Source organism: Oncorhynchus mykiss, chromosome 17 (genome assembly GCF_013265735.2).
Source record: "Oncorhynchus mykiss isolate Arlee chromosome 17, USDA_OmykA_1.1, whole genome shotgun sequence".
Classification (NCBI taxonomy): Eukaryota; Metazoa; Chordata; class Actinopteri; order Salmoniformes; family Salmonidae; genus Oncorhynchus; species Oncorhynchus mykiss.
The window spans coordinates 35,653,709-35,679,118 of record NC_048581.1 but is presented as its reverse complement, the minus strand read 5'-3'; the positions used below and the strand labels follow the sequence as shown (position 1 = coordinate 35,679,118).

The following is a 25,410-nucleotide window of genomic DNA, read 5'->3' as shown; positions in this document are numbered from 1 at the left end:
TAAAACAATTTGGGCCATTTAGCGACTGAAGTTCCTTTACAGTGTGTGTAATATTCGTATAGGGCTAATCCTCCTCGATGGGAAAGACAAAACATTTATTTGCTTACATGCAATCACCGGTATTGCACTTTTACGACGGTCCCTAAAACACCTTTGCGCCAGAAAAGGTTGTCCAATTGATTTAAGCCTGAAATTAGGTTTCAAGTTACTGAATAACAAAAAATAAGACATTTACAAGTGAGTTAACTTATTTTCGCATTCACTTTCCTATTGTAAACAACTTTGGTCTGTATTGTCGTTCGTTATTTGTCGGACACAAGTAAGACTAGATGTCGCCATTGGCGTCGGCTAACGGGGATCCTAATAAATCAAATCAACGGTGCATACAAGGTAATGTGGATGGAGAAGTAAATGCGTTGCTTTACGATGACCACCAAGGGTGTACCCTTTCCATGCACACTAAATGTTTGCTCTTTTGGTGACTTAACCTACATTGCATACTCTATGACTATGATCATGCGCACGATTTATGACCGTTGGGGGGGGGGGGGATTCTTACATCGCCAGCAGTATGATTTGAGTTCAATATCCAAAAGGGCTGTAGCTTTCAAATGATGTCACATTCTATTTTCTGCCGTCTCTTCCTGGTGTCCAAACAAGATATAAAAAATAAATAAAAAATGCTTTAATCTAAATGAAACAGTACATCATACAACACATTACACCACTACATATCTACAATACAAAATGTATAATACAACATTACAATGTATGTGTGTGTGTAGTGCGTACGCTTGTGTGTGTGCGCCTGTATGTCTCTTCACAGTCCGCATTGTACCATAAGAAATAGTTTTAAAACATTTTAAACCTGATTTTACTGCTTGGAATATAGTTCCATGTAGTCATGGCTCTATGTAATATTGTGCGTTTCCCAGAGTTTGTTCTGGACTTGGAAAGAAACCCCTGGTGTCATGTCGTGGGGCATGAGACCCCCCCCCCCCCCCCAACCCCTATTTTTACGTTGCTGCTACTCTGTTTATCATTTATGCATAGTCACTTTAACTATACATTCATGTACATACTACCTCAATTGGGCCGACCAACCAGTGCTCCCGCACAGTGGCTAACTGGGCTATCTGCATTGTCCCATCCACCAACCCCTCTTTTACACTACTGCTACGCTCTGTTCAACATATATGTATAGTCACTTTAACCATATCTACATACTACCTCAATCAGCCTGACGAACCGGTGTCTGTATGTAGCCTCGCTCCTTTTATAGCCTCGCTACTGTATATAACCTGTCTTTTTACTGTTATTTTATTTCTCTACCTACCTATTGTTCACCTAATACCTTTTTTGCACTATTGGTTAGAGCCTGTAAGTAAGCATTTCACTGTAAGGTTGTATTCAGCACACGTGACAAACTTGATTTGATGCATGGTATCTGAGCTGTGTGCTAGGCACTTGAAAGGCTCTGCACAGGCAGCAGTGGATAACTGTGAGGATCTTTACTGAGCTGATCAGCACTATTGAGAGAAGGCGCTCTGAGCCCAGGAGAAGACTGAAGTGAGTTTGACTAAAGGACTCCTGGAACAACTGGAGCAGGAGGCTGCTGGGTTGAGACGCTATAAGCTGGAGTAACTTTCACACACACAGAGGATCACAGAGAAAAAAACGTTAAAGCTATACACAGTGTGACGGCACAGGATAGCGGTTGTCACATGATTGGTTTCACTCAGCCAATCAACTGCTTGCAAAGACCCAAACACTAAAAACAATAGTGATTATGCTTCACAAATGAGCAGTTACAACACATTAAATAAAAAAATAAAAAAAAGTTACAAAAGTAAGTCAAGTATTGCATTGTGTTTATTAGCTATATGTAATCATTGTGTCAATGAGCTCAAAATCACATGTACAATGAGATGGATGTTTAAAACTAGTTGATTACAGTATATTATTGTACACTTACGAGGTACTTTTGGTGCTACAAAACAAGGAAACCAGAAGTCATTATTCTTAGAGACTATATTGAATGTACACCACATAATCAAACACTTCATGAAAAATTTGAAAAATCTGTAAAAATGTCAGCAGCTTCTGTATGATTTCAAAATAAGTCAAGATTTTGGCATTCCATATAAGGCATAGGCCACTGAAATTTCTATTACTGTAACTAACAGTAACTCGTGGCAGGTTTCTCGAGCTTCCTTGTGCTCTGTACCGTAGGTTCTTCAGAGCCTCCATCCTCCATCAATGATATGCTCAGTTCCAGTGACATAGGCAGACTAGAGGGAGGTGGAATAAACAGTTACACTTTACTTGGACATGATCAGTCCAATCAAATCTACTGTACATATAACATCATTTGATGTAATTTCATCTGTGGCCAATGACCTTGAGCCTTCTTGGAAGCAGTCATAAGGGCGACAACGTCATAACTTAGCTTAACAGATGTTTCAAATAAATTGTTGAAGAACATAACTAAACCCCTGGCTACATCAGCTGTCATTAAGCACCCAGTGGCATGCTAACGCACGGTAACAAAAAAAACATTAACCCAACATTCAGATACTTTTTGTTGGTGTTGCTGTGGGCTCTGCAGACCATGAATGCGCTCACCTCGTCTGAGGCCAGGTAGACACAGAGGTGTGCCACCTCCTCGGCAGTGCACATTCGTCCCGTCTTCTGTCTCGCCATGAAGTCTTTTAGGGCCTGCAGAGATGAAGCAGTAAAATATATTTACTATTGGCATCTTTCTAATGGAGCGTTTCCCGCGGTGGGTTAAAAGGGCCACGTAAAATAGCCATCGAATCTAGTCAGCGTTGGTACTTTGTACATGCAACACTGACAAATCTGTAAATTATTATTTATTTATCAATTAATGCACAGACATATGGTGCACAGTGACCTTATTTTAGGCTGTCCTGTTATACACTAAAACAATATGACAGTAGTTGTGGAAGATAGAGAGTACCTGTTCTGGATTAGGCTGAGCCTGGATTCTCCCCCTCAGAGACGGGGTGTCCACGGTCCCTGTTTAGCAGAGAGGACACTTACATTTTGCACATAATCCCTATTCTTTATACAGTGAATGGTAGATCACAATGATTAAACAAAAAACAATACACTTTTCACAGGGAGACATCTCTGTACTGTGAACTTGTCTTTGGTGTGAGCGGCATGTTAAATTCTTGAAAATATAACCCGAGCGTAATTTTAAGCTGAGCAGCGCGAGCCACTCGCAGAGCCACACGGCTTATGCCCAGGTTTCATTTAAATAAATGGGAGCGTATCATGATTGACAAAAGTTCCCTGTCCAGTATAGCATTCCTGTAAGCAGGGCCTGTAAGCAGTGTTTGTGTTATAATCTAACACAGATCATGCCATTCGTGAGTCATGCTAGGGTATGATTAAAAAGGAAAGGCATGTTAATCAGATTTTACACAAGGAATGTAGGGTGCAGTGCTTACCAGGACATACGCAGTTACAGCGAATGCCTTGCTCGAGAAAATCGGCTGCTATAGATTTGGTGAGCCCAATGACAGCAGCTTTGGAGGTGCTGTACACGCATCGATTCACCACACCTATGGAGGGAACACACGCAACCACATGTTTTGCTTGACTAAATACATAGTCAGAGGATTGGATAGAGTAGACTGTGGACTGTGACCAAATTTCATTGGATGTTCAAGATGAATTACCATACATAAATACATACTCAGGGTTGGGGAGTAACGGATTACATGTAAGGGATTACAAAAAAATGGTAACTAACCTGTTACCAGCTAAAATATTGTAATCGGATTACAGATACTTTTGAAAAACTATACGATTACTTTGAGGATTACTTCTAAATCCAGAAAGGATGTTCGCTGAAAAAAAATCTTTGGCAATTCTGTTTCTAAATGACATTCAAATCAGCATTGAAAAAAGGCACAAGTTTAAGTTTGTTCCACCTGAGTGAGTGTGACCACAAGTCAGAGACCACTATGATGACACCAAATGTGTTTGATGGATCGCGGGAAAAGACCATGAATAGGCTTTTGTAGGCTACAGTCCAAGCTATGGCTTCCAATGGTGCGACTGCTGTCGGCATTCAATGACTATCCAATTTGAATAAAGGATGGTAAGGTGTAGTGTGCGGCGATACGGATATCACTTATTATTGATATCTACATAGCGCATTGATGTGAATCACACTGCTGTTCTCTCATTTAGCTATTTGCACCTCATGAATTGTGCTTGTTGTGGATGTCCGTTCACGAATCTAAATGTGTATTTGAACCCAATAATGGTTGAATTCAAGAAGTTTAAGCTGCCCATCAATCATTGTTTTTTAAACCAGTGGACAACCAGAGAAAAATGCGCTCTTGCAACAGCTGCATAGTGTGGATCCCAACCTATGAAATAAAAGTGGGTCTGATTAAAAAAAAAAGCATAGGCCTAATGGACACATGCTCAAACTCGCACACTTTTGATAGACTTAAAAAAGGGGCAATCTGTAGTTGCTACATCCATTTTTGGACGAATTATATATATATAAAAATAAAGGGAACACTAGGATAACATCCTAGATCTGAATGAAATATTCTTATTAAATACTTTTTTGTTTTTCTTTACATAGTTGAATGTGCTGACAACAAAATCACACAAAAATTATCAATGGAAATCAAATTTATCAACCCATGGAGGTCTGGATTTGGAGTCACACTCAAAATTAAAGTGGAAAACCACACTACAGGCTGATCTAACTTTGATGTAATGTCCTTAAAACAAGTCCAAATGAGGCTCTCAGTAGTGTGTGTGGCCTCCACGTGCCTGTATGACCTCCCTACAACGCCTGTTCAAGCTCCTGATGAGGTGGCGGACGGTCTCCTGAGGGATCTCCTCCCAGACCTGGACTAAAGCATCCGCCAACTCCTGGACAGTCTGTTGGTGGATGGAGCAAGACATGATGTCCCAGATATGCTCAATTGGATTCAGGTCTGGGGAACGGGCGGGCCAGTCCATAGCATCAACACCTTCCTCTTGCAGGAACTGCTGACACACTCCAGCCACACGAGGTCTAGCATTGTCTTGCATTAGGAGGAACCCAGGGCCAACCGCACCAGCATATGGTCTCACAAGGGGTCTGAGGATCTCATCTCGGTACCTAATGGCAGTCAGGCTACCTCTGGCGAGCACATGGAGGGCTGTGCGGCCCCCCAAAAAAATGCCACCCCACACCATGACTGGCCCACCGCCAAACCGGTCATGCTGGAGGATGTTGCCCTCCTACGGCCTCCTCCACGTCTCCTGATGTACTGGCCTGTCTCCTGGTAGCGCCTCCATGCTCTGGACACTACGCTGACAGACACAGCAAACCTTCTTGCCACAGCTCGAATTGATGTGCCATCCTGGATGAGCTGCACTACCTGAGCCACTTGTGTGGGTTGTAGACTCCGTCTCATGCTACCACTAGAGTGAAAGCACCGCCAGCATTCAAAAGTGACCAAAACATCAGCCAGGAAGCATAGGAACTGAGAAGTGGTCTGTGGTCACCACCTGCAGAACCACTCCTTTATTGGGGGTGTCTTGCTAATTGCCTATAATTTCCACCTGTTGTCTATTCCATTTGCACAACAGCATGTGAAATGTATTGTCAATCAGTGTTGCTTCCTAAGTGGACAGTTTGATTTCACAGAAGTGTGATTGACTTGGAGTTACATTGTGTTGTTTAAGTGTTCCCTTTATTTTTTTGACCAGTTTTTTTTTTGTGTGTGTGTGTGTGTGTGTGTGTGTGTGTGTGTGTGTGTGTGTGTGTGTGTGTGTGTGTGTGTGTGTGTGTGTGTGTGTGTGTGTGTGTGTATATACACATACATACATACACACACTTGAGGAATATAACTTAAATGCCTCATGAGCTTAGTTCAACTGTCACACTCCATGAAAACCCAAAATATAAGCTAGTTTTTCTCCAATATTTGTAAACGTAAACAAACACTGTGTAGCCTCATAACATGGTGAAAACAATCATTTTGATATAATGGATGGTCAGTCCTTGCATCCATAGTTGTCTATTAATCTGAGAATGGTTACATTTATCCAGTCCCATCCCTCAGTTTTTTACCAAAACAGAGGCGGGGCGACCGTTATGTTACTGTTTCATCTGTGGATTTGCCCTTTAAACAACTTCATATTATGAAGATATTTTGTTGTCACCAACAAAAAAGTAAACATATGGCATTTCTTTTCCCAGTGTAAATAGCACTTTCAGTAGTGCTCAAAGAATGCCATTCCATGAACGCAGCAGTTATTTTTTAACTTGAATCAATGAGCCCATTCAGTCCTCCATAACAACAAAATCATAAACAGAGTAGTTATGCTCAGGTAAAACAATTTGACTAATCTATACTTCCATATTTCCAAGTCCTATTCTTGAAGATCAAGGGGTATAACATTTATTGGAATTCTGATCGACTTTGGTTTTTAATGTAAAGATATAATTTAAATCATATTGTTATAATTAGTAGAAAGCGATGGGTTAGAAGAAGCCTACATAACCAACCCATAAAGTAAAATTTTACATCCATATATGGCCAGCTATGTAAACTTTAACATTGGTTTATCCTGCAATATGTACCGTTTAATTGGTAACATACATTTTTGTCTTCTAATGTCTCTTAAGGGGAAAGAACTCTAAAAGTAACAGAATGTAATCAGAATACGTTACCGAGTTTGGGTAATCCAAAAGTTGTTACTGATTACAATTTTGGACAAGTAACAAGCAACTGTAACAGATTACATTTAGAAAGTAACCTACCCAACCCTGTACACAAACGTTCCATACGCACAAAAATCTTCTTTCAAATGTTGTGCACAACTTTGTTGCATGTTGCATTTAAATTTTAGTTCATTATTACAAAAAAAAAAAAAATCCTTACCTTTTATACTGGAGGCCACAGACGCCATGTTAATGATATTCCCAGACTTCTTGGCCAACATCTGAGTTGAGAAAAAAAATTGTTGATCAACAGGACAGTGTTATCCAAGTAAGTGATCCAATTTAAAAGACAATTCCACTACAATATCTGCTGCAGTAACTACAAAAAGAATGCCCCTACACGATCATGGCCAATGCATTCGCCAAGTAGTCAAAACAAATCGATAAAGGGTTTGGCTCGTGAGACCGCTTTGAAATAAATCTTAAATCACAAAAGCTTTATTAAAAGTTTTTTTGGCAGCAGCAAAACAGTGAGCAGACATCTCATTTTTTTTATCTACAGTATGTAGGCTATGACATAATTTTAGCCAGAACCTGGCAGGTAGCCTAGAGTAGACTAGGTGAAAAATCTGTCTGTGCCCTTGAGCAAGGCACTTAACCCTAATCGCTCCTGTAAATTGGTCTGGATAAGAGTCTGCTAAATTACTAAAAATGTTACATTACAGAAATCCATGGCTATATACCCATCATGGAATGAGAGATAATCCGATGACTCGTATTTAGAAACATTTAAGTTATTTTCCTGTATTATTATATATTTTTTCAATTTCGTGGTATCCAAATGGGTAGTTAAAGTCTTGTCCCATCGCTACAACTCCCATACAAAACCCTCCCCTAACCCGGACAACGCTGGGCCAATTGTGCGCTGCTCCATGGGTCTGCCGGTCACGGCCGTTTGCGACAGAGCCTGGACTCGAACCAGGATCTCTAGTGGCACAGCGATGCAGTGCCTTAGACTGTGCCACTCGGGAGGCCCTAGTGTCACAAATTTGATGCAGTCATTGTGTGCAAGGGATCCACGCATCCACCATAAGGATCAAATACAATTCTTTGGATTACTTGACATACTATAAGTGAAGTTATCCAAATACTTGTGATTTCTTCAGGGAGGGGGGTGAAACACTTCATACATAGTGCCTTAATTTCTAAATGGTAAAACAGATAGAAATGACAATACCTTAAAAAAAAGTGACATTCTGTACAGTCATCTCATATTCATAATTTAATCTCAAATTAAAAATATTGGCATAAAATAAATGTAGTTCCTTCAGAAAGTATTCACACCCCTTTACTTTTTCCACATTTTGTTGTGTTACAGCCTGAATTTAAAATGTATTAGACTGGGTAACTGATCTACACACAATACCCCATAATGACAAAGTGGAATTGTTTGTAGATTTGAAAAATATATATTGATAAAGAAAATGAATAGCTGAGACAGAGACACGCACCAAGCTCTCCCTACATTTGGTAAATCCGACCACAACTCTATCCTCCTGATTCCTGATTACAAGCAAACATTAACGCAGGAAGCACCAGTGACTCTGTATACAAAAAAGTTGTCAGATGAAGCAGATGCTAAGCTACAGGACTGTTTCTGAATTTAGGCTGTAACAACAAAATGTAAAATAAGTCAAGGGTTATGAATACTTTCTGAAGGCACTGTAGCTTCACAGTTGAAATTCATATGGTGAGGACTGTGTCTTCCTTAATTCTGGGGTCAGAGGTCGGTGGAGTAAAGCGGCGGGATGGTTGGTCACCTTGGGTAGGAAAGCCCTGCTCATGAGGTACATGCTGCGGACGTTGACGTTCATGGTGAAGTCCCAGTCCGCCTCCTCGCAGTCCAGGATGGAGCCGTGATGGACAAACCTGGGAGGGGTGATGGGTAGTGGTCAATTTTGGATTGCCAAAATCCCGAAGTAACCCTTTAAATTGTGTTTGCAGTAGTCTTAAAAAGTGTGAAATGTGACCTGTTGAAATTGTGCAGGTTCCCTACGTGGAGAGGGAAAATGTGAAGACAAATAATTTTCCTGGTTTACACAAAATAAAATGTAGATAGTGCCCTAGCTACTTCGGTACAGGGGGCACCTTTTGGAAAATGGTGTGTGATGGTACAACACATCTGATCTGACTTTAATTAATTCAGTGTGTCATCGATATACTTGAATCAATCCCTCAAAATACATAAATAAAGATACAAGTGAAAAAGGAACAGGAAAAAACATAAAAAATACCCGGCAACATTGAACAGCACATCTATGTGGTCAAACTCCTTGGCCAGCGCTTCCACTTGGTCCTTCTTGGTCACATCCACCACCTTAGTTTTGATACCTAGGAGATATACGTCAGATTAGCCACAAAAACCATAGGTGGATGCGGGCTGGATCACGTGAAGTGATGTGTCTAGATTTTAAAAGTTCTACATAGATTTGGAAATGTTAACTGTGTTGGAGCGTTCTCGACAAACACTTTTCAGACCAGGTAGCTATTACGCTTTCCAAAGTCAAGACAGAACTTCATTTTATTGATAAGATAGAGACGAATTTACCATCCATCGAGTAAGACTCAACCATTACTTCCACGGTAACCAGTTGTTTACTGGACAACAAGCTATGCAGTAATGAGCAATGAGCTAATATAGCAACTACTAAAACAGGGGAATTATTATCACAACCATAATTAATCTAAGATTCTCCTCCTATAAATAACTAAACCTCTGATTGTATATCCATACCAAGCAAAACTAAGTATTTTTCTAAAATAATTCAAAACTCTCAACAGAGGAAGCCACCTTTCTCAAACTCAAAAGAGCATTGAATAGCATGAATAAAGGCACATTACCTGATTGGGACAGTATTCCTCCTATGGTCTATTTAAAATGTTGGAATAAATTACAGTTGAAGTCGGAAGTTTACATACACCTTAGCCAAATACATTTAAACTCAGTTCTTCACAATTCCTGACATGTAAAAAAAACTTCCCCGTCTTAGGTCAGTTAGGATCACCACTGTATTTTAAGAATGTGAAATCCCAGAATAGTAGAGGAATTGATTTATTTCAGCGTTTATTTCTTTCACCACATTCCCAGTGGGTCAGAAGTTTACATACACTCACTTAGTATTTGGTAGCATCGCCTTTAAAATGCTTAACTTCGGTCAAACATTTTGGGTAGCTTTCCACAAACTTCCCACAATAAGTTGGGTGTATTTTGTCCCATTCCTCCTGACAATGCTGGCGTAACTGAGTCAGGTTTGTAGGCCTCCTTGCTGCACACGCCTTTTCAGTTCTGCCTACATATTTTCTATAAGATTGAGGTCAGGGCTTTGTGACGGCCACTCCAATACCTTGACTTTGTTGTCCTTAAGCCATTTTGCCACAACTTCGGAAGACTTCGGAAGATTGCTTGGGGTCATTGTTCATTTGGAAGATTCATTTGCGACCAAGCTATAACTTCCTGACTGATGTCTTGAGATGTTGCTTCAATAAATCCACAATGTTCATGCCTCATGATGCCATCTATTTCGTGAAGTGCACCATTATGTCAATTAGCCTATCAGAAGCTTTTAAAGCCATGACATTATTTTCTGGAATTTTCCAACCTGTTTAAAAAAGGCACAGTCTACATAGTGTACGTAAACTTCTGACCCACTGGAATTGTGATACAGTGAATTATAAGTGAAATAATCTTGTCTGTAAATAAATGCTACCAAATACTAAGTGAGTGTATGTAAACTTCTGCCCACTGAATGTGACGAAAGAAAAAAAAGCTGAAGCAGTGTTCCTAACTGACCTAAGACAGGGAATTTTTAGTAGGATTAAATGTCAGGAATTGTGAAAAACTGAGTTTAAATGTATTTGGCTAAGGTGTATGTACAATTCTGTACAAACTGTATGTTGTAAACTTTCATTTATAGGCTAGGTTGTAGCAACCTCATGATAGCTGCTGGGACAATTTGAGTATCATGTAGTAGCCTAAACCTATCGATGTTACATTGAATGGAATATGAATGACTGTCATCCAACATGCTGTAATAAAAATAAGGCCATGCTCAAAAGTATCATCCTCCCTTAACTTAAACGGCACCAACCACCACTGTTTAAATATCAATACATTGGCAAGGCCTACAAAATATATATATTCTTAAAGTTGGGGGTGTATTAGGCCCTATTTATGTACAATTATATAACATTGAGGTCCTTGAATTACAATTAAGTGGTTGAAAATATCTCTGAAACTCCTTGAATTTGACTTGTCAATGTCTGTATGAACACCACTTAAAGGATGTATAGTCCTAGGCTGTACAGGTGGAGTTATGGGCCAATTTGCAAGTACACCAGTGGAACTGCATGAAAATCCTTATTTTAGTTCCAAACCATTTACAAATGTGGATCACAATGTCACATATTGGCCCCATTATTTATAGAAAAACCCATATACATTTCCTTCCTTAGATAAAACCATTGGCAGAAACTTTAACAGGGGGCCTCCCGAGAAGGGCAGCGGACTAAGACACCGCAACGCATTGCTAGAGGTGTCACTACAGACCCGGGTTCAATCCCAGGCTGTGTCACATGAGGCGGCGCACAATCGGCCCTGCGTCGTCCGGGTTAGAGGAGGGTTTGGCCGACCGGGATGTCCTTGTCCCATCGTGCTCTAGCGACTCCTTGTGGCGGGCCGGGCGCATGCATGCTGACTTTGGTCTCCAGTTGTATAGCGTTCCCTCTATCACATTGGTGCGGCTGGCTTCCGGATTAACCGAGCAGTGTTTCAAGAAGCAGAGTGGCTTGGCAGGGTCACGTTTCGGAGGATGCATGGCTCTCGACCTTCGCCTCTCCCGAGTCCGTACGGGAGTTGCAGCGATGGGACAATACTAACTACCAATTGGATATCACGAAATTGGGGAGAAAAAGGTTAAAAAAAATTACAATTAAAAACTTTAATAAACCCAGTTGCTTTAACCATCACATTATAGTCAAAATGAATATATTGTCACGGCTGAATTTCTGTAGTTTACAGAAGTAAAGAAGTAGGAGGATTATCCGGAGGAAAGTTTAAATTGTATTTCCAGGCACGAGCATTTCGCCCCATCCTAAATTGGTTTAGACATGATTTTTCTTAGTATAGTGTCTCCTATATCACGCTTTGGTCCCATTATTGCTAACACAATTTCTATTTGGCGAAAAATTTAAAAACAATTTCACTTGGAATCAAAATGGCATGGCCATACTCCCAATATTTCACAATAATGCCTTGCGATTTGGAGGGTGGCCTTTGGTCCAAATGTAGAATCAGTACACTTACCGATATCATGGACAGTAATAGTTTGAGAACATTCCAAGATATGAAAGATACATGCACATTATCAGACAACTCCTTTTTTCTATATTGACAACTTAGGTCAGCTACACTGGCTTATGGAGTCCCTTGGGAAACCAAACTACCGAACCATCCAATTATTGGTTTTATAAATAAACTCTGGGCTCCCGAAATAACTGATCTCAAAAATATATAAACATCTGGAAAGCTCATTATGAGCTAGCCATTAAAAAAAAAGTATGTTCCACAGATCTAATTGAATCGGAACAACCCTTTAACTGGAACAGAATATGGAAAAATATTACCTTGGCATCCCGTAATCCCAACCATTCATTTATAAAATGCTCAGTTTGTTCGCACACTGTATTTAAGTGGGAGTGCCCTTTAGTTAAATTCTTCTGGGGCAAAGTAAAAATTAATTTAGAAATTTAAATATTCAATACTTTGCATATATTATGTTTCTTAAAGTGGATACAGTTACTATTAGACGTTATAACAATTATCGACAGCGAGAATGAATGGTGCTAATCAAGGAACAATTGAGGCCTTGACATATATACTTGACTCTAAAGAACAATCCCAGCTAAAGCCCCACACACAAATTATATAATTGATTTACTTTTTGCTTTCAGGCCCACAGGCTGGTACATTTTGGATAAGTATTTAATTATCCAAAATCTGTATACTATAGATATACTATAACTTTAATATCGGCAGCATTCTAACTTCTGTTGCATTCATTTTATCCATTTATTCTCGCTGTTATCCAAAATATCTAAGCATGTGGACAACCCAGTGTACCTTCAGAGCGCAGCCACAAATTGGAAGGAACGAACGTGTAGGGCACAAGCATGAAATGTTGAGTAGCTTGATCCACTAGGACAGGACACCCGATGGTATATAATGCATGTATGAACCATACATAGGCACTTCATGTCCAAATCGCGAGATTTGAAAAAGATCCCGCTGCATCTCTTTAATACATCAGTAGTGTGGGAAGATGAACGTGCACGGAAGAAAAGCAGTACACTGTCCCTTTTAAGTAACTCACTTTGGGAGGAATATCTACCATAACTAAACACCCATGCCTCAAACATAAGCATGGTTGGGTCATGTACTGTGATCATTGCACATGTGTCGTAGAAATGCATTTAAGCATTGGAATGTATTGTAATAACAGCAGTTCATAACCCCTAAAAAAAACTACCCATTACACCTAAACAGTATGGTTAGAGATTAAACCATGGACATTGTTTTAATGTAGCCTTTGAAAACACCTGGGTTTTGCTATCCTCAAAAGGTAAGCGTTAATAACTTAAAGGGGAAATTTGCAAATGGTACATCAATTTTGCACTTTTAAATTAATAAACGTATCCTTTCCAATCCAATTCAATGTCATTTCATCTTTGTGGACTGGAACCATCACAGAATCGTTCACTCAATAGCCCCCACTGCAAAGCACAAGTTCAGGCTGCTAATAAGCTTTTTTGCAACTTCCGGTTTATTTAAAACATTATGGTTCATTTGCTCATGTAAAAATATCACCCTGTGTTTGCAATATTGAACAATTATATGGTTGAAAATTTAACTATGGCTGAGTGGTAACTCTCCCTGTGCTCATCACATATGCAACTCCCCGCCAGAGACCGGGGTTTCTTTCCAGAGTTAACCCTTCCAGGTTATCTCCCCTCTTTACCTCCTTTCAAATGTATAATATGTCTAAAGAAAAGTTTGAAAATGTGAGACTGCAATTCAAAACAACGTGGCCAGTTGCATTTCCCCAGATGACATGCTTCTTTTGAGCCTAAAATGAAGAAAATGTAAGCAAAATTGTAGGAGATCCATCCCACTGCAATTTTGTGGCTCACGGTATAATATAGATACCCCATCAGAACCCCAAATATAAGCTTTATATTACATTTTTTTGTTGTAAACAATGTAATTTGTAAACAAACATGGTTAAAACTATACTTTTGATATCACGGATGGTCAATCCTCACATAGTTCCTTCTATGAACCTGAGAGTAGTTACATTTCTCCAGCCCCATCTCTCAGCAGTTCACCAAAACAGTGGCAGGACTCTATAGACTCTATAGAACAGGAACATTCATTGGGGTGTACTGGGGGTATTGCATTCAAACTAATGTCTTTAAGATTTGATATGAATGAAGGGCACATCTTAATTCTTAGGATGCCCAGTAATTGAAAGGTAGTAAACAAAAATAAACTGTACCAGGGTGGCCATCCAGTTCCTTCAGCTTCTCTCCATTGATATCTGTTGCGGTGACTTGAGCTCCTTCTTTGGCAAAGGCCTACAGTTAAAATGACAGAATATTACTTTCATGGTTATTTACAGTTCACTCAATATCAGTAAAATGTTCAAATGAATACATCATGAATACTTTACATCATTGTACAAGTCTTAGAGTAGGGGTAGGCAACTAGGTTTAGCCGTGTAAATTGACTGCAAGTAAACCCAAATAGATGCAAAAATATCATACCTCAATTGAGACATGATCACATAGGTCTCCATTTGTGGGAATAGTTTGGAATGGAATTCTTGGTTACAGTCTTTGGGAGGCCTAAACAAAATGCTAATAGGACGAATTTGGCAAGTGGGCTGCTTGTTGCCGACCCCCGTCAGAGGGTGTTTCTGAGAGCCTTAAAAATGTAATTCACCATATCTACACTGAGTGTACAAAACATTAGGAAACCTGCTCTATCCATGACAGACTGACCAGATAAATCCAGGTGAAAGCTATGGTCCCTTATTGGTGTCACTTGTGTAATCCACTTCAAATCAGTGTAGATGAAGGGGACGAGACAGGTTAAAGAAGTAATTTTAAGCCTCGAGTCATGGATTGTGTATTTGCAAGACAAAATATTTAAGTTCCTTTGAATTGGGTATGGTAGTGGGGGCCAGGCGCACTGGTTTGAGTGTGTCAAGAATTGCAACGCTGCATGGGTTTTCATGCGCAACAGTTGTGTGTATCAAGAATGGTCCACCATCCAAAGGACATCCAGCCAACTTGACAACTGTGGGAAACAATGGCGTCAACATGGGCCAGCATCCCTGTGGAACGCGTTCAACACCTTGTAGCGTCCATGCCCCGATTAATTGAGGCTCTTCTGATGGCAAAAGGGGGTGCAACCCAATATTAGGAAGGTGTCCCTAATGTATTGTACACTCAGTGTATACTTGTTTAGCAAATGTAGCCTAGCTGTGTGGTGAATGGTAAATTAAGTAAATATTACAATGGCTGCAGCTCTTCCAATGCCCTGGGCTCCTGCTGACAACACAATGACTTTCCCATCCAGGCGGCCCATGATGATGCAGTGTTTAATTCTACAGGTAATTCTGCATATGAACAAAAACAATGTCATTATTGTTGTTAAGATCACAGTCAAGGTAGAGTTGAAGTTGCCGTGGTGGATGTATTACCCCAAAACAGTGGTGGAATGGTCTTAAATACACATTTAGGCAACATAATGCTTTATTATTGTGAAATGTTTGATGTTTGTGTGTGAAAGATGTTTATTGGTTGGGTAAAATTGCATTATCAGCTGCAGCAGGTATTCTCACACCCCAAAGCCCTATACTACGTACTTGGTTAGAGTTAGCGAGGTAACTTTAGTCAAATCGGAGTTCAACTTGGGACAACCAGCACCACAAAAGTGGCTCACCTTTTAGCCAGGTCAATGTCTAGGGCAACGAATCCTTCAGAAATAAACTACTCTGGCCCAGGTTAACTCAGCGCTATCAACATTTTTCGTGAATGATGTGTCTGAGCCGCGAGTTGAGGACCAATTAAATCAGATTCCCTTCTACTAAAGATTGTATCATTCCCTTCATTTGATGAAGACTGATTCAATATTTTATTCATTAAATGTTTGTCTTTTTTATGTCAAAATACCTATCACATTACACATTTAGTAATGACAGAATGCATTTGAAACTTCATTGCACAGTAAAACTTGTATGACTTTATAATACAATGTTGTATTCCATAAAAGTGGGGGAAAAGGTGCTAGGGTTGTATTTTTCTATAAAGTGAAAGAACGGCGCCGGAGGAGATGGCTGCCGTTTTACGGCGCCTAACCAATTGTGCTATTGTGTGTGTTTTTTTTCTTCTTATGACCGAAAAGAGCATCTGGATATCAGGACAGCAACTATTCACCTTGTACTGGACAAATATTTTTTCTTTAACGAGTCGGACGCAAAGGATTTACTTCAGACACCTCACAAGGCCCAAATCCCTGTAATTCGCATGAGAAAGAGATATCGGGGACGTAGGTCGGGGTGCCTTCTAAGGAGCCGACGGCTAGTGGGTAATCTGCCTCAACCATCAGTCCTATTAGCCAACGTAAAATCATTTGACAACAAAATAGACGAGCTACGATAAAGAATATCCTACCAACGGGACATTACAAACTGTAATATCTTATGTTTCACCGAGGCATAGTTGAACAACGACATGAATAACATACAGTTGGAGTGGTTTACGCTGCATCGACAAGATAGAACAGCCACCTCCAGTAAGACAAGGTGTGGCGGTCTGTGTATATTTGTAATCAGCTGGTGCACGAAATCTAATATTAAGGAAGTCTCTAGGTTTTGCGCCTGAGATAGAGAATCTCATGATAAGCTTAGACCACACTATTTATCGTAGCTGTCTATTTACCACCACAAACCGATACTGGCACCAAAACCGCACTCAATGAGCTGAGTAAGACCATAAACAAACAGGAAAACGCTAATCGAGGCAGCGCTCCTGGTGGCCTTAAAATCCGTTGTACCTCATTTCTACCAGCATGTTAAACGTGCAACTAGAGGGGAGGAGAATTTTTTTTTTTTTAAATAAATAAAACTCTAGACCACCTTTACTCCACACACAGAGACGTGTACAAAGCTCCCCCTCACCCTTCATTTGGCTAATCTGACCATAATTCTATCCTACTGAGTCCTGCTTACAAGCAAAAACTAAAGCAGGAAGCAGTGACTCGGTCAATAACGAACTGGTCAGATGGCGCCGATGCTACAGGACTGTTTTGCTAGCACAGACCGGAAGAATCCCAGAACATATTCCAATGGCATTGAGGAGTACATCATATCAGTCATTGGCTTCTTCAATAAGTACATTGATGATGTCGTCCCCACAGTGACCGTGCGTACATACTAGAGGTCGACCGATTAATCGGAATGGCCGATTAATTTGGGACAATTTCAAGTTTTCATAACAATCGGAAATCTGTATTTTTGGGCACCGATTTGCCAAAATATATTTTTTTATACCTTTATTTAACTAGGCAAGTCAGTTAAGAACACATTCTTATTTTCAATGACAGCCTAGGAACGATGGGTTAACTGCCTTGGTCAGGGGCAGAACGACAGATTATCACCTTGTCAGCCCGGGGGATCCAATCTTGCAACCTTACAGTTAAGTAGTCCAACGCAATAACGACCTGCCTCTCTCGTTGCACTCCACAAGAAGACTGCCTGTTACACGAATGCAGTAAACCAAGGTAAGTTGCTAGCTAGTATTAAACGTATCTTATAAAAAACAATCAATCATAATCACTAGTTAACTACACATGGTTGATTATATTACTAGATATTATCTAGCGTGTCCTGCGTTGCATATAATCTGACTGAGCATACAAGTATCTAAGTATCTGACTGACGGTGGTAGGCAGAAGCAGGCGAGTAAACATTCATTCAAACAGCACTTTCGTGCGTTTTGCCAGCAGCTCTTTGTTGTGCGTCAAGCATTGCGCTGTTTACGACTTCAAGCCTATCAACTCCCGAGATGAGGCTCGTGTAACCGAAGTGAAATGGCTATCTAGTTAGCGTGCGCTAATTGTCGTTGTGTTGCTGGTTCGAGCCCAGGGAGGAGCGAGGAGAGGGACGGAAGCTATACTGTTACACTGGCAATACTAAAGTGTCTATAAGAATATCCAATAGTCAAAGGTTAATGAAATACAAATGGTATAGAGGGAAATAGTCCTATAATTCCTATAATAACTACAACCTAAAACTTCTTAACTTGGAATATTGAAGACTCATGTTAAAAGGAACCACCAGCTTTCATATGTTCTCATGTTCTGAGCAAGAACTGAAACATTAGCTTTCTTACATAGCATATATTGCACTTTTACTTTCTTCTCCAACACTTTGTTTTTGCATTATTTAAACCAAATTGAACATGTTTCATTATTTACTTGAGGCTAAATTGATTTTATTGATGTGTTATATTATGTTAAAATAAGTGTTCATTCAGTATTGTTGTAATTGTCATCATTACAAATGTAAAAAAATAAGAAATTGGCCGATTAATCGAAATCGGCTTTTTGGGTCCTCCAATAATCGGTATCGGCGATGAAAAATCATAATCGGTCGACCTCTAGTACATACCCCAACCAGGAGCCAAGGATTACAGGCAACATCCGCACTGAGCTAAAGGGTAGAGTTGCCGCTTTCAAGGAGCGAGACCCTAACCCGGACGCTTATAAGAAATCCCACTATGCCCTCAGACGAACCATAAAACAGGCAAAGCGTCAATACCGGCTCAGACGCTCCTCGGATGTGAAAAGGCTTGAACACTATTACAGACTACAAAAGGGAAATACAGCTGCGAGCTGTCCAGTGACACAAGCCTACCAGACTAGCTAAATTACTTCTATGCTCAATTTGAGGCAAGCAACAATGAAGCGTGCATTAGAGCATTGGCTGTTCCGGACAACTGTGTGATCACGCTCTCCGTAGCCGATGTGAGTAAGCCTTTTAAACAGGTCAACATTCCCAAGGTCGCAGGGCCAGACGATTTACCAGGACGTGTACACTGAGCATGCGCTGACCAACTGGCAAGTGTTGGCGCAGATATTTTCAACCTGTCCCTGACTGAGTCTGTAATACCAACATGTTTCAAACAGACCACCATAGTCCCTGCGCCCAAGAAAACCAAGGTAACCCGCCTAAACGACTACCAACCCGTAGCACTCACATCTGTAGACATGAAGTGCTTGAAAGGCTGGTCATGGCTCAGTTCAATACCATCATCCTAGAAACCCTAGATCCACTCCAATAGATCCACAGATGACGCAATCTCACTAAGCTACGGCCCCTGGGACTAAACACCTCCCTCTGAAACTGGATCCTGGACTTCCTGACGGGCCGCCCCAGGTGGTAAGGGTAGGTATCAACACATCTGCCACACTGATCCTCAACACTGGAGCCCCCCCCAGGGGTGCGTGCTCAGTCCCCTCCTGTACTTCCTGTTCACCTATGACTGCATGGCCAGGCACGACTCCAACACCATCATTAAGTTTGCAGACGAAACAACAGTGGCCTGATCACCGATAACAACCTCTCCCTCAACGTGATCAAGACAATGGAGACATTTGTGGACTACAGGAAAAAGAGGACCAAGCACGCCCCCATTCTCATCGACAGGGCTGTAGTGGAGCAGGTTGAGAGCTTCAAATTCCTTGGTGTCCACATCACCAACTAACTATCATGGTCCAAACACACCAATACAGTTGTGAAGAGGGCACGACAAAAACTATTCCCCCTCAGGAGACTGAATAGATATGGCATGGGTCCTCAGATCCTCAAAACGTTCTACAACTACACCATCGAGAGCATCCTGAATGGTTGCATGGCAACTGCCTGGTATGGCGACTGCTCAGCCTCCGACCGCAAGGCACTACAGAGGATAGTGCGTACAGCCCAGTACCGGGGCCAAGAATCCTGCAGTCCAGGAACTCTATACCAAGCGGTGTCAGAGGAAGGCCCTAAAAATTGTCAGAGACTCCAGCCACCCTAATCATAAACATTGTTCTCTGCAGGGTAAGTGGTACCGGAGCACCAAATCTAGGTCCAAAAGGCTTCTTAACCACTTCTACCCCCAAGCCATAAGACTCCTGAACAGCTAATCATATGGCTTCATAGACTATCCCCCTACCCCCTTTTACAGTGCTGCTACTATCTGTTTATTTTCTGTGCATAGTCACTTTAACTCTACCTACATGTACATATTACCTCAACTAACCTGTGCCCCTGTACATTGACTCTGTACCGGTACCCCCTGTATATAGCCTCGCTACTGTTATTTTACTGCTGCTCTTTAAATATTTGTTATTTTTAACTTATCCATTTTTTTACTCAACTTATTTTTCTTCAAACTGCATTGTTGTTTAAGGGCTGGTAAAAGTAAGCATTTCACTCTAAGGTCTACACTGGTTGGATTTGGCACATGTGACAAATAAAAGTTGATTTGATAGACATCCTGTGTGTTTTAATAAAATCAACTACATACATTGAGCTTGTCTGATGCTTTGAGGTTTGATTAAATAAGTCAAATGCCTCAAGAGGGCACCAGAGATGTAGATAATCAGAAGAGAAGAAAAAAAAAAAAAAAAAAACTTATCCTTAACCAACTATTCTCCTTCCGCTCTTGCTGGCTTTCGCAGATTCTGCCATTACTCTCCTGAAGTTGCCAGTAATAGGCTACACAAGGAATCTGCATTCTCATGTTGAATGCCAATTTATCTTACCATTTCTAACGATCTGCATGCCAGTTATGGTGTTCATGTGCAAATTTTGTGAAAAAGTTATTAGAACGTCTTCATATCTCATAATCATTGTCATGTGGTTAATCAAAATTCTATCCAAATGACACAAACCTAAAAAGTGCCTTCTATTGCCAACAACTAAAAACTTGCTGTCTGATGTAGAAAATATCCTGATAAAAATAAATATCTTATAAATCACATAGTTGAAAATGTGTAACAAAATGTTTAATATTGTATCAACTATTAACTTGGGTCCAGCCCAAAGCTTGCACGAGGGAACTTGCAACATTGAATAAATATTCTGGGCCCTCAGATTTTGTGCACCAGTTAGCTCGGGACAGACAACTGTAGGCTATTTGCGCAAGGGATAAGAAGCAGTGCTTGACTTGGGCAGGAGCTCACCGGAAGTGATTACCATCACCTCAAATTGTCTACTGCTGTTACTCTTATAGAATATTAGTTCACAAGTATTGTGGAGCTCCTGCATCTAAATAAACAGTGCCAGCACCCAACATGAGTACAGGGACTTATTTCAGTCCAAGTCAAGCACTAATAAGTAACTTATTTTATGACATTTATCAAAAGGGAGAGAGCTGGAAAGATTTTTCAAATACATTGAGGAACTATTGTAATTATCAATGGATGTAAAAACATACTGTTTGCTTGCTGTGAGGTAAAGAAAACATTACTTTGAGAAGCTTCACAGGTGGTGTGTGGTGGTGTGTTAAGCCAATCAGAAATATTATCAGATCCCCAAATGTGCACATTTATATGCCTACATTTGCACTCAGGCCAGGTAACCTATAGGCCTACTTCTATGCATGCGCGTCCTTACTTAACATTGACAGGAGAGGTCCAAACAAAAGACAATGACTAAATTGACAAAACTCGTAAATGGAATGTTTCTCACAAGTGTAGCATAGGTCTCTCACTCTGCATACAATGTGTCCACTCAGCATACAATGTGTCCGGGAAGACTGGAATAATAATATTGAATGCATTCAAATAAATTATGGTAAGCAGAGTAACAAACATTGTAGATTAGAAATCATAGGGTTTAACGGTGGTGTGTAATAGGGAATTGATATACACTAACACTCAAATGCAAAAATTCACACAATGAAGTTATGAAACAATGAATGTGCACAAATTGGCGGGAGAGAGCACATTCTGGAGAGAGAAGTGCATTGTGCATCTGAGTGCATGTTCAATCCGACATCTGCATTGGCCATGCAGCAGTTAAGGTGATATGGCCTCAGTAGAAGTCAGGGCATTCCTGCTTCACTGAGCAGTGCAGAGTTGTTGTCAAGAAAGTGAGTTTGTGTTCATACAGGATCCAAGCATGTCAATGCGGAGCTATACAGAGCCCTCCGCTTTGTTAGAACATTTGGGAAGCACATAGCTATGCGGTACGGAGCTCGATTTGGCATCTGCATGCCTTTGAAGGCTCAGCAAATGCGTCACACCCTTCATATGGAGCCTCCGACCACATTTTCAGATCAAGCATAAATTGGCTTTTAGTCTAGGCCTCCGAAATGGATTAGGTCACTGTGGTGATTAGGTCAGATGTGCGCAAATATACAGTACCAGTCAAAAGTTCAGACACACCTACTCATTCCAGGGTTTTTCTTTATTTTTACTATTTTCTATTATATATTTGAGATTTTTTAAAGTAGCCACCCTTTGCAGAATAGTCATTTAAATGTATATGGGTTAAATGGAATAGTAACTGAAATACAGACTGACTGTAGGCCTACAACCTCTCACATATCGTAATATAATATTAACTCCAGCAGAATTATGCATTTCTTGCAGTAAAACTATACAAATGTTGATTATCTCAGGAACATGAGTGGAGAAATATGATTTCATTCTTTCAGCATCTCTAGAGAAAATATGAATCTGCGTGTAATGTGTTATCTTTGACACTTATGGAAGCAGACAGTATTTCAACCACAAAATATGCACCCAAAACTAACAGAAGTCTAATCAAAAACGTTTCTTAATTTTCTCAGCTTTTAAATTTCCTTAAAACTGGTCAAACTGATGACATTTTACCATTTTGCACAGGACCCATCTTTCCACTGTTTTTGAGTTATTGCGTTCTCCGCCGGTCCCTAAACAAAACATACAACTTTACAGGTGTCAATTAGATTACTAATGCATTCATTTCATCGATGTAAGACATTCTGGTGAGCACTACTTTCGTCTTCTGGGGCAACAAGTTATGACAGAAGAGAATCTACCTGCATCAAACTATAGTTGCAAATTAGATACTGAACAAAAATATAAAACGCAACATGAAACAATTTCAAAGATTTTACTGAGTTACTGTACTTTCTTGTTAGTTACATAAACTGAGATTAGGTAAACGATTAGATTTTAGCAACCAGGAAATGGCTGAGCGATTTCTGCATAGTGCATCTAGAAACTGAGGTGCGGTCCTTGGACTAAGGAGTAATGTTAGGCTCCTTTAGTACCATATTGGGCTAGGTTTGACAAGAATTGAAGGCATGTCAACCTCATCTCTTTTTTACCATGACATTTCCTCGCATGACATTTCCTTTAAAAAACACTTTCCTATCGTACTTTGTTATTCATTTGCAAGTTAATTCAATAGCTAGAATCATACTCTTTTGTTTTAACTATTCAGCGTGCAAAATTGTTGTTTCAAGCAAATACTATATTGATCTACACAGCAAACGTGTGCAACGGAGATTCATTACATAACGTTATATTTGCAATTAAATATGTAACTATTCATATGAGTGATACATGCTGTTTCGTCAGGGCAAAAATAACTTTGTAGGATAATTTTGAAACAACTTACTAACGCTCTGCAACGACAACAGACCATGAACTTCAGTCAGGAGATGCCTCGTGCCCATTTACTAAATTCTTATTGGCTTCTGTAGAAGGAAGTAGCTCGCGAGCTGATTCTTCTTCTTTAAAATGTGCACTTGTGGATCGTAACCAACTGAAAGGTGCATACATCGCCACCTACCTGAAAGGAAAACACATTACCACTCCACACATCCAATAACTCTATCGCCACATTCTTACTTAACCCAGTATTTCTAATAAAATAAAGCCTTACAAACCTTACTAATCCCCCACCCAAATCCTATCCCTGGCCAACCTCTCTGACCCTATCAAACTAACTCTCCAATCTAAATCTGTGACGGAGCTGGCAGTCACTCCAAACACATAAGTTCAAAATACAACTACACTCAAAAGTAATAAAAAAATGATTTAAAACAGATGGGGTGACAAAGGGGATAGAATATACTAAAAAGGCTATAAAAACAAGTAACACCTGAACCTTAAAGAGATAGCAGGTCTAGCCTCTTACTACAGGGCCTCCCAAGTGGCACAGTGGTTGGTCTAAGGCACTGCATCTCAGTGCAGGAAGCATCACTACAATACCTAGTTCAAATCCAGGCTGTATCGAATCTGGCTGTGATTGGGAGTCCCATAGGGTGGTGCCCAATTGGCTGGGGTAGGCCGTAAATAAGAAATTGTTCTTAACTGACTTGTCTAGTTAAATAAATATATTGTTAAGCTCTGTCCCAAACTACTTCTTTGAGGTTTAACAGCATTCCATACAAGTCCCCTATACCTTGCTTGAAAAAACTAAATAAATCAACAAATACACTACACTCACTAAAATCCCACGACCCTACTCCACTATTTAAATCTCTCTAGTCCTTCCTCGGGCCAACAGCCTGAAAAGAGGGCACACCACCACTCAACACACCCTGTAACTATTCTCACGTCAAGTCTCATACACCCAAATACCTCTATGCAGCTGCCACCACACCCTCAATTTTCTTCGACTTATGTTCCATTGGTTAATAACCATTGCTATAAAACGCTAAACATCCAATCTTATTGAAGCATATATCACTTGTTGGCATATATATCCCTCTGTACTGGTACATATCTACTACTGACACCACTCTCAGGATCGCTCCCCATTGACCCATCTTCCTTTACTTTCTTCACTGCCTCAGCATGTGACAACTTCTGCACTACTCTAACCCTGGAAACCTCAACCTGCCTCTCTCGCACTGGACATTTCTGATACCCATCCCCATGGGCACCCCTACAATTAACACATACCACTACATTCCCCAATGCCACACATTTCTTTGTCTCATGCCCTTCTGCACACTTCTCACATGTGGGAACCTCCCTCCTACACACTGCTGCCACATGCCCCTAAGCTTGACAGCTGTAACAACTTAATGTATTCGGCACAAAAGCTCATACAGAATAACTTATATATCCTAACATCACTTTGTCGGGAAAAGACAACATCAAAACTCAAAAGACAACAGCTCTTCTGTTTCACCTCTCACGACACCTAATGACGAGCATCACCAACACCGGGAATCTTCCCCTTCGGTTGGTCAACTTTCACATTTATTAATACCCCAGTAATCACTCCTTTCTCCTTTCCTTAAGAGCAGAACATTTCAACTCTCTTGTCCCCATTCGTTTAACGTGGAGCGCCTGCTCGCTAATACACTTCACAATAATCAATCATTCTCAAAAGTTGTATCTATCATACACCCATTGCACATTCCAGTGTCCTGTTTCAGTATACATTTAAAGAAGAGTTTAATCCCGTAAGATCTCATCTTGCACAAGACAACTTCCTCCTTTCTGTTACCAATATATGACACTACCTCCCGTACAGATGTCCTTATACTATTGAAATGTCTACTACTCAAATCCCATTGTCTCTGCC

General features: G+C 40.4%; 1 protein-coding gene across 2 annotated transcripts; it reads right to left on the bottom strand.

Annotated features, from left to right (window-relative positions):
- Positions 1–1,854: 1,854 nt before the first annotated feature.
- bdh2 (3-hydroxybutyrate dehydrogenase, type 2) lies at positions 1,855–23,644 on the bottom strand. Of its 2 annotated transcripts, none has more exons than XM_021568316.2 (10): positions 23,488–23,644; positions 15,342–15,444; positions 14,320–14,398; positions 9,004–9,100; positions 8,530–8,638; positions 6,930–6,990; positions 3,477–3,590; positions 2,981–3,039; positions 2,626–2,718; positions 1,855–2,291 (listed from the first exon to the last, which is right to left on the bottom strand). In XM_021568316.2, the coding sequence occupies exons 2-10, from the start codon at positions 15,411–15,413 to the stop codon at positions 2,238–2,240; spliced, it is 738 nt and encodes a 245-aa protein (XP_021423991.1). In that variant the 5' UTR covers positions 15,414–15,444; positions 23,488–23,644; the 3' UTR covers positions 1,855–2,237. The 2 variants fall into 2 exon arrangements, with proteins under 2 accessions (XP_021423991.1, XP_036805692.1); XM_036949797.1 differs by lacking the exon at positions 23,488–23,644 and adding an exon at positions 21,568–21,586.
- Between the last annotated feature and the right edge of the window lie 1,766 nt (positions 23,645–25,410).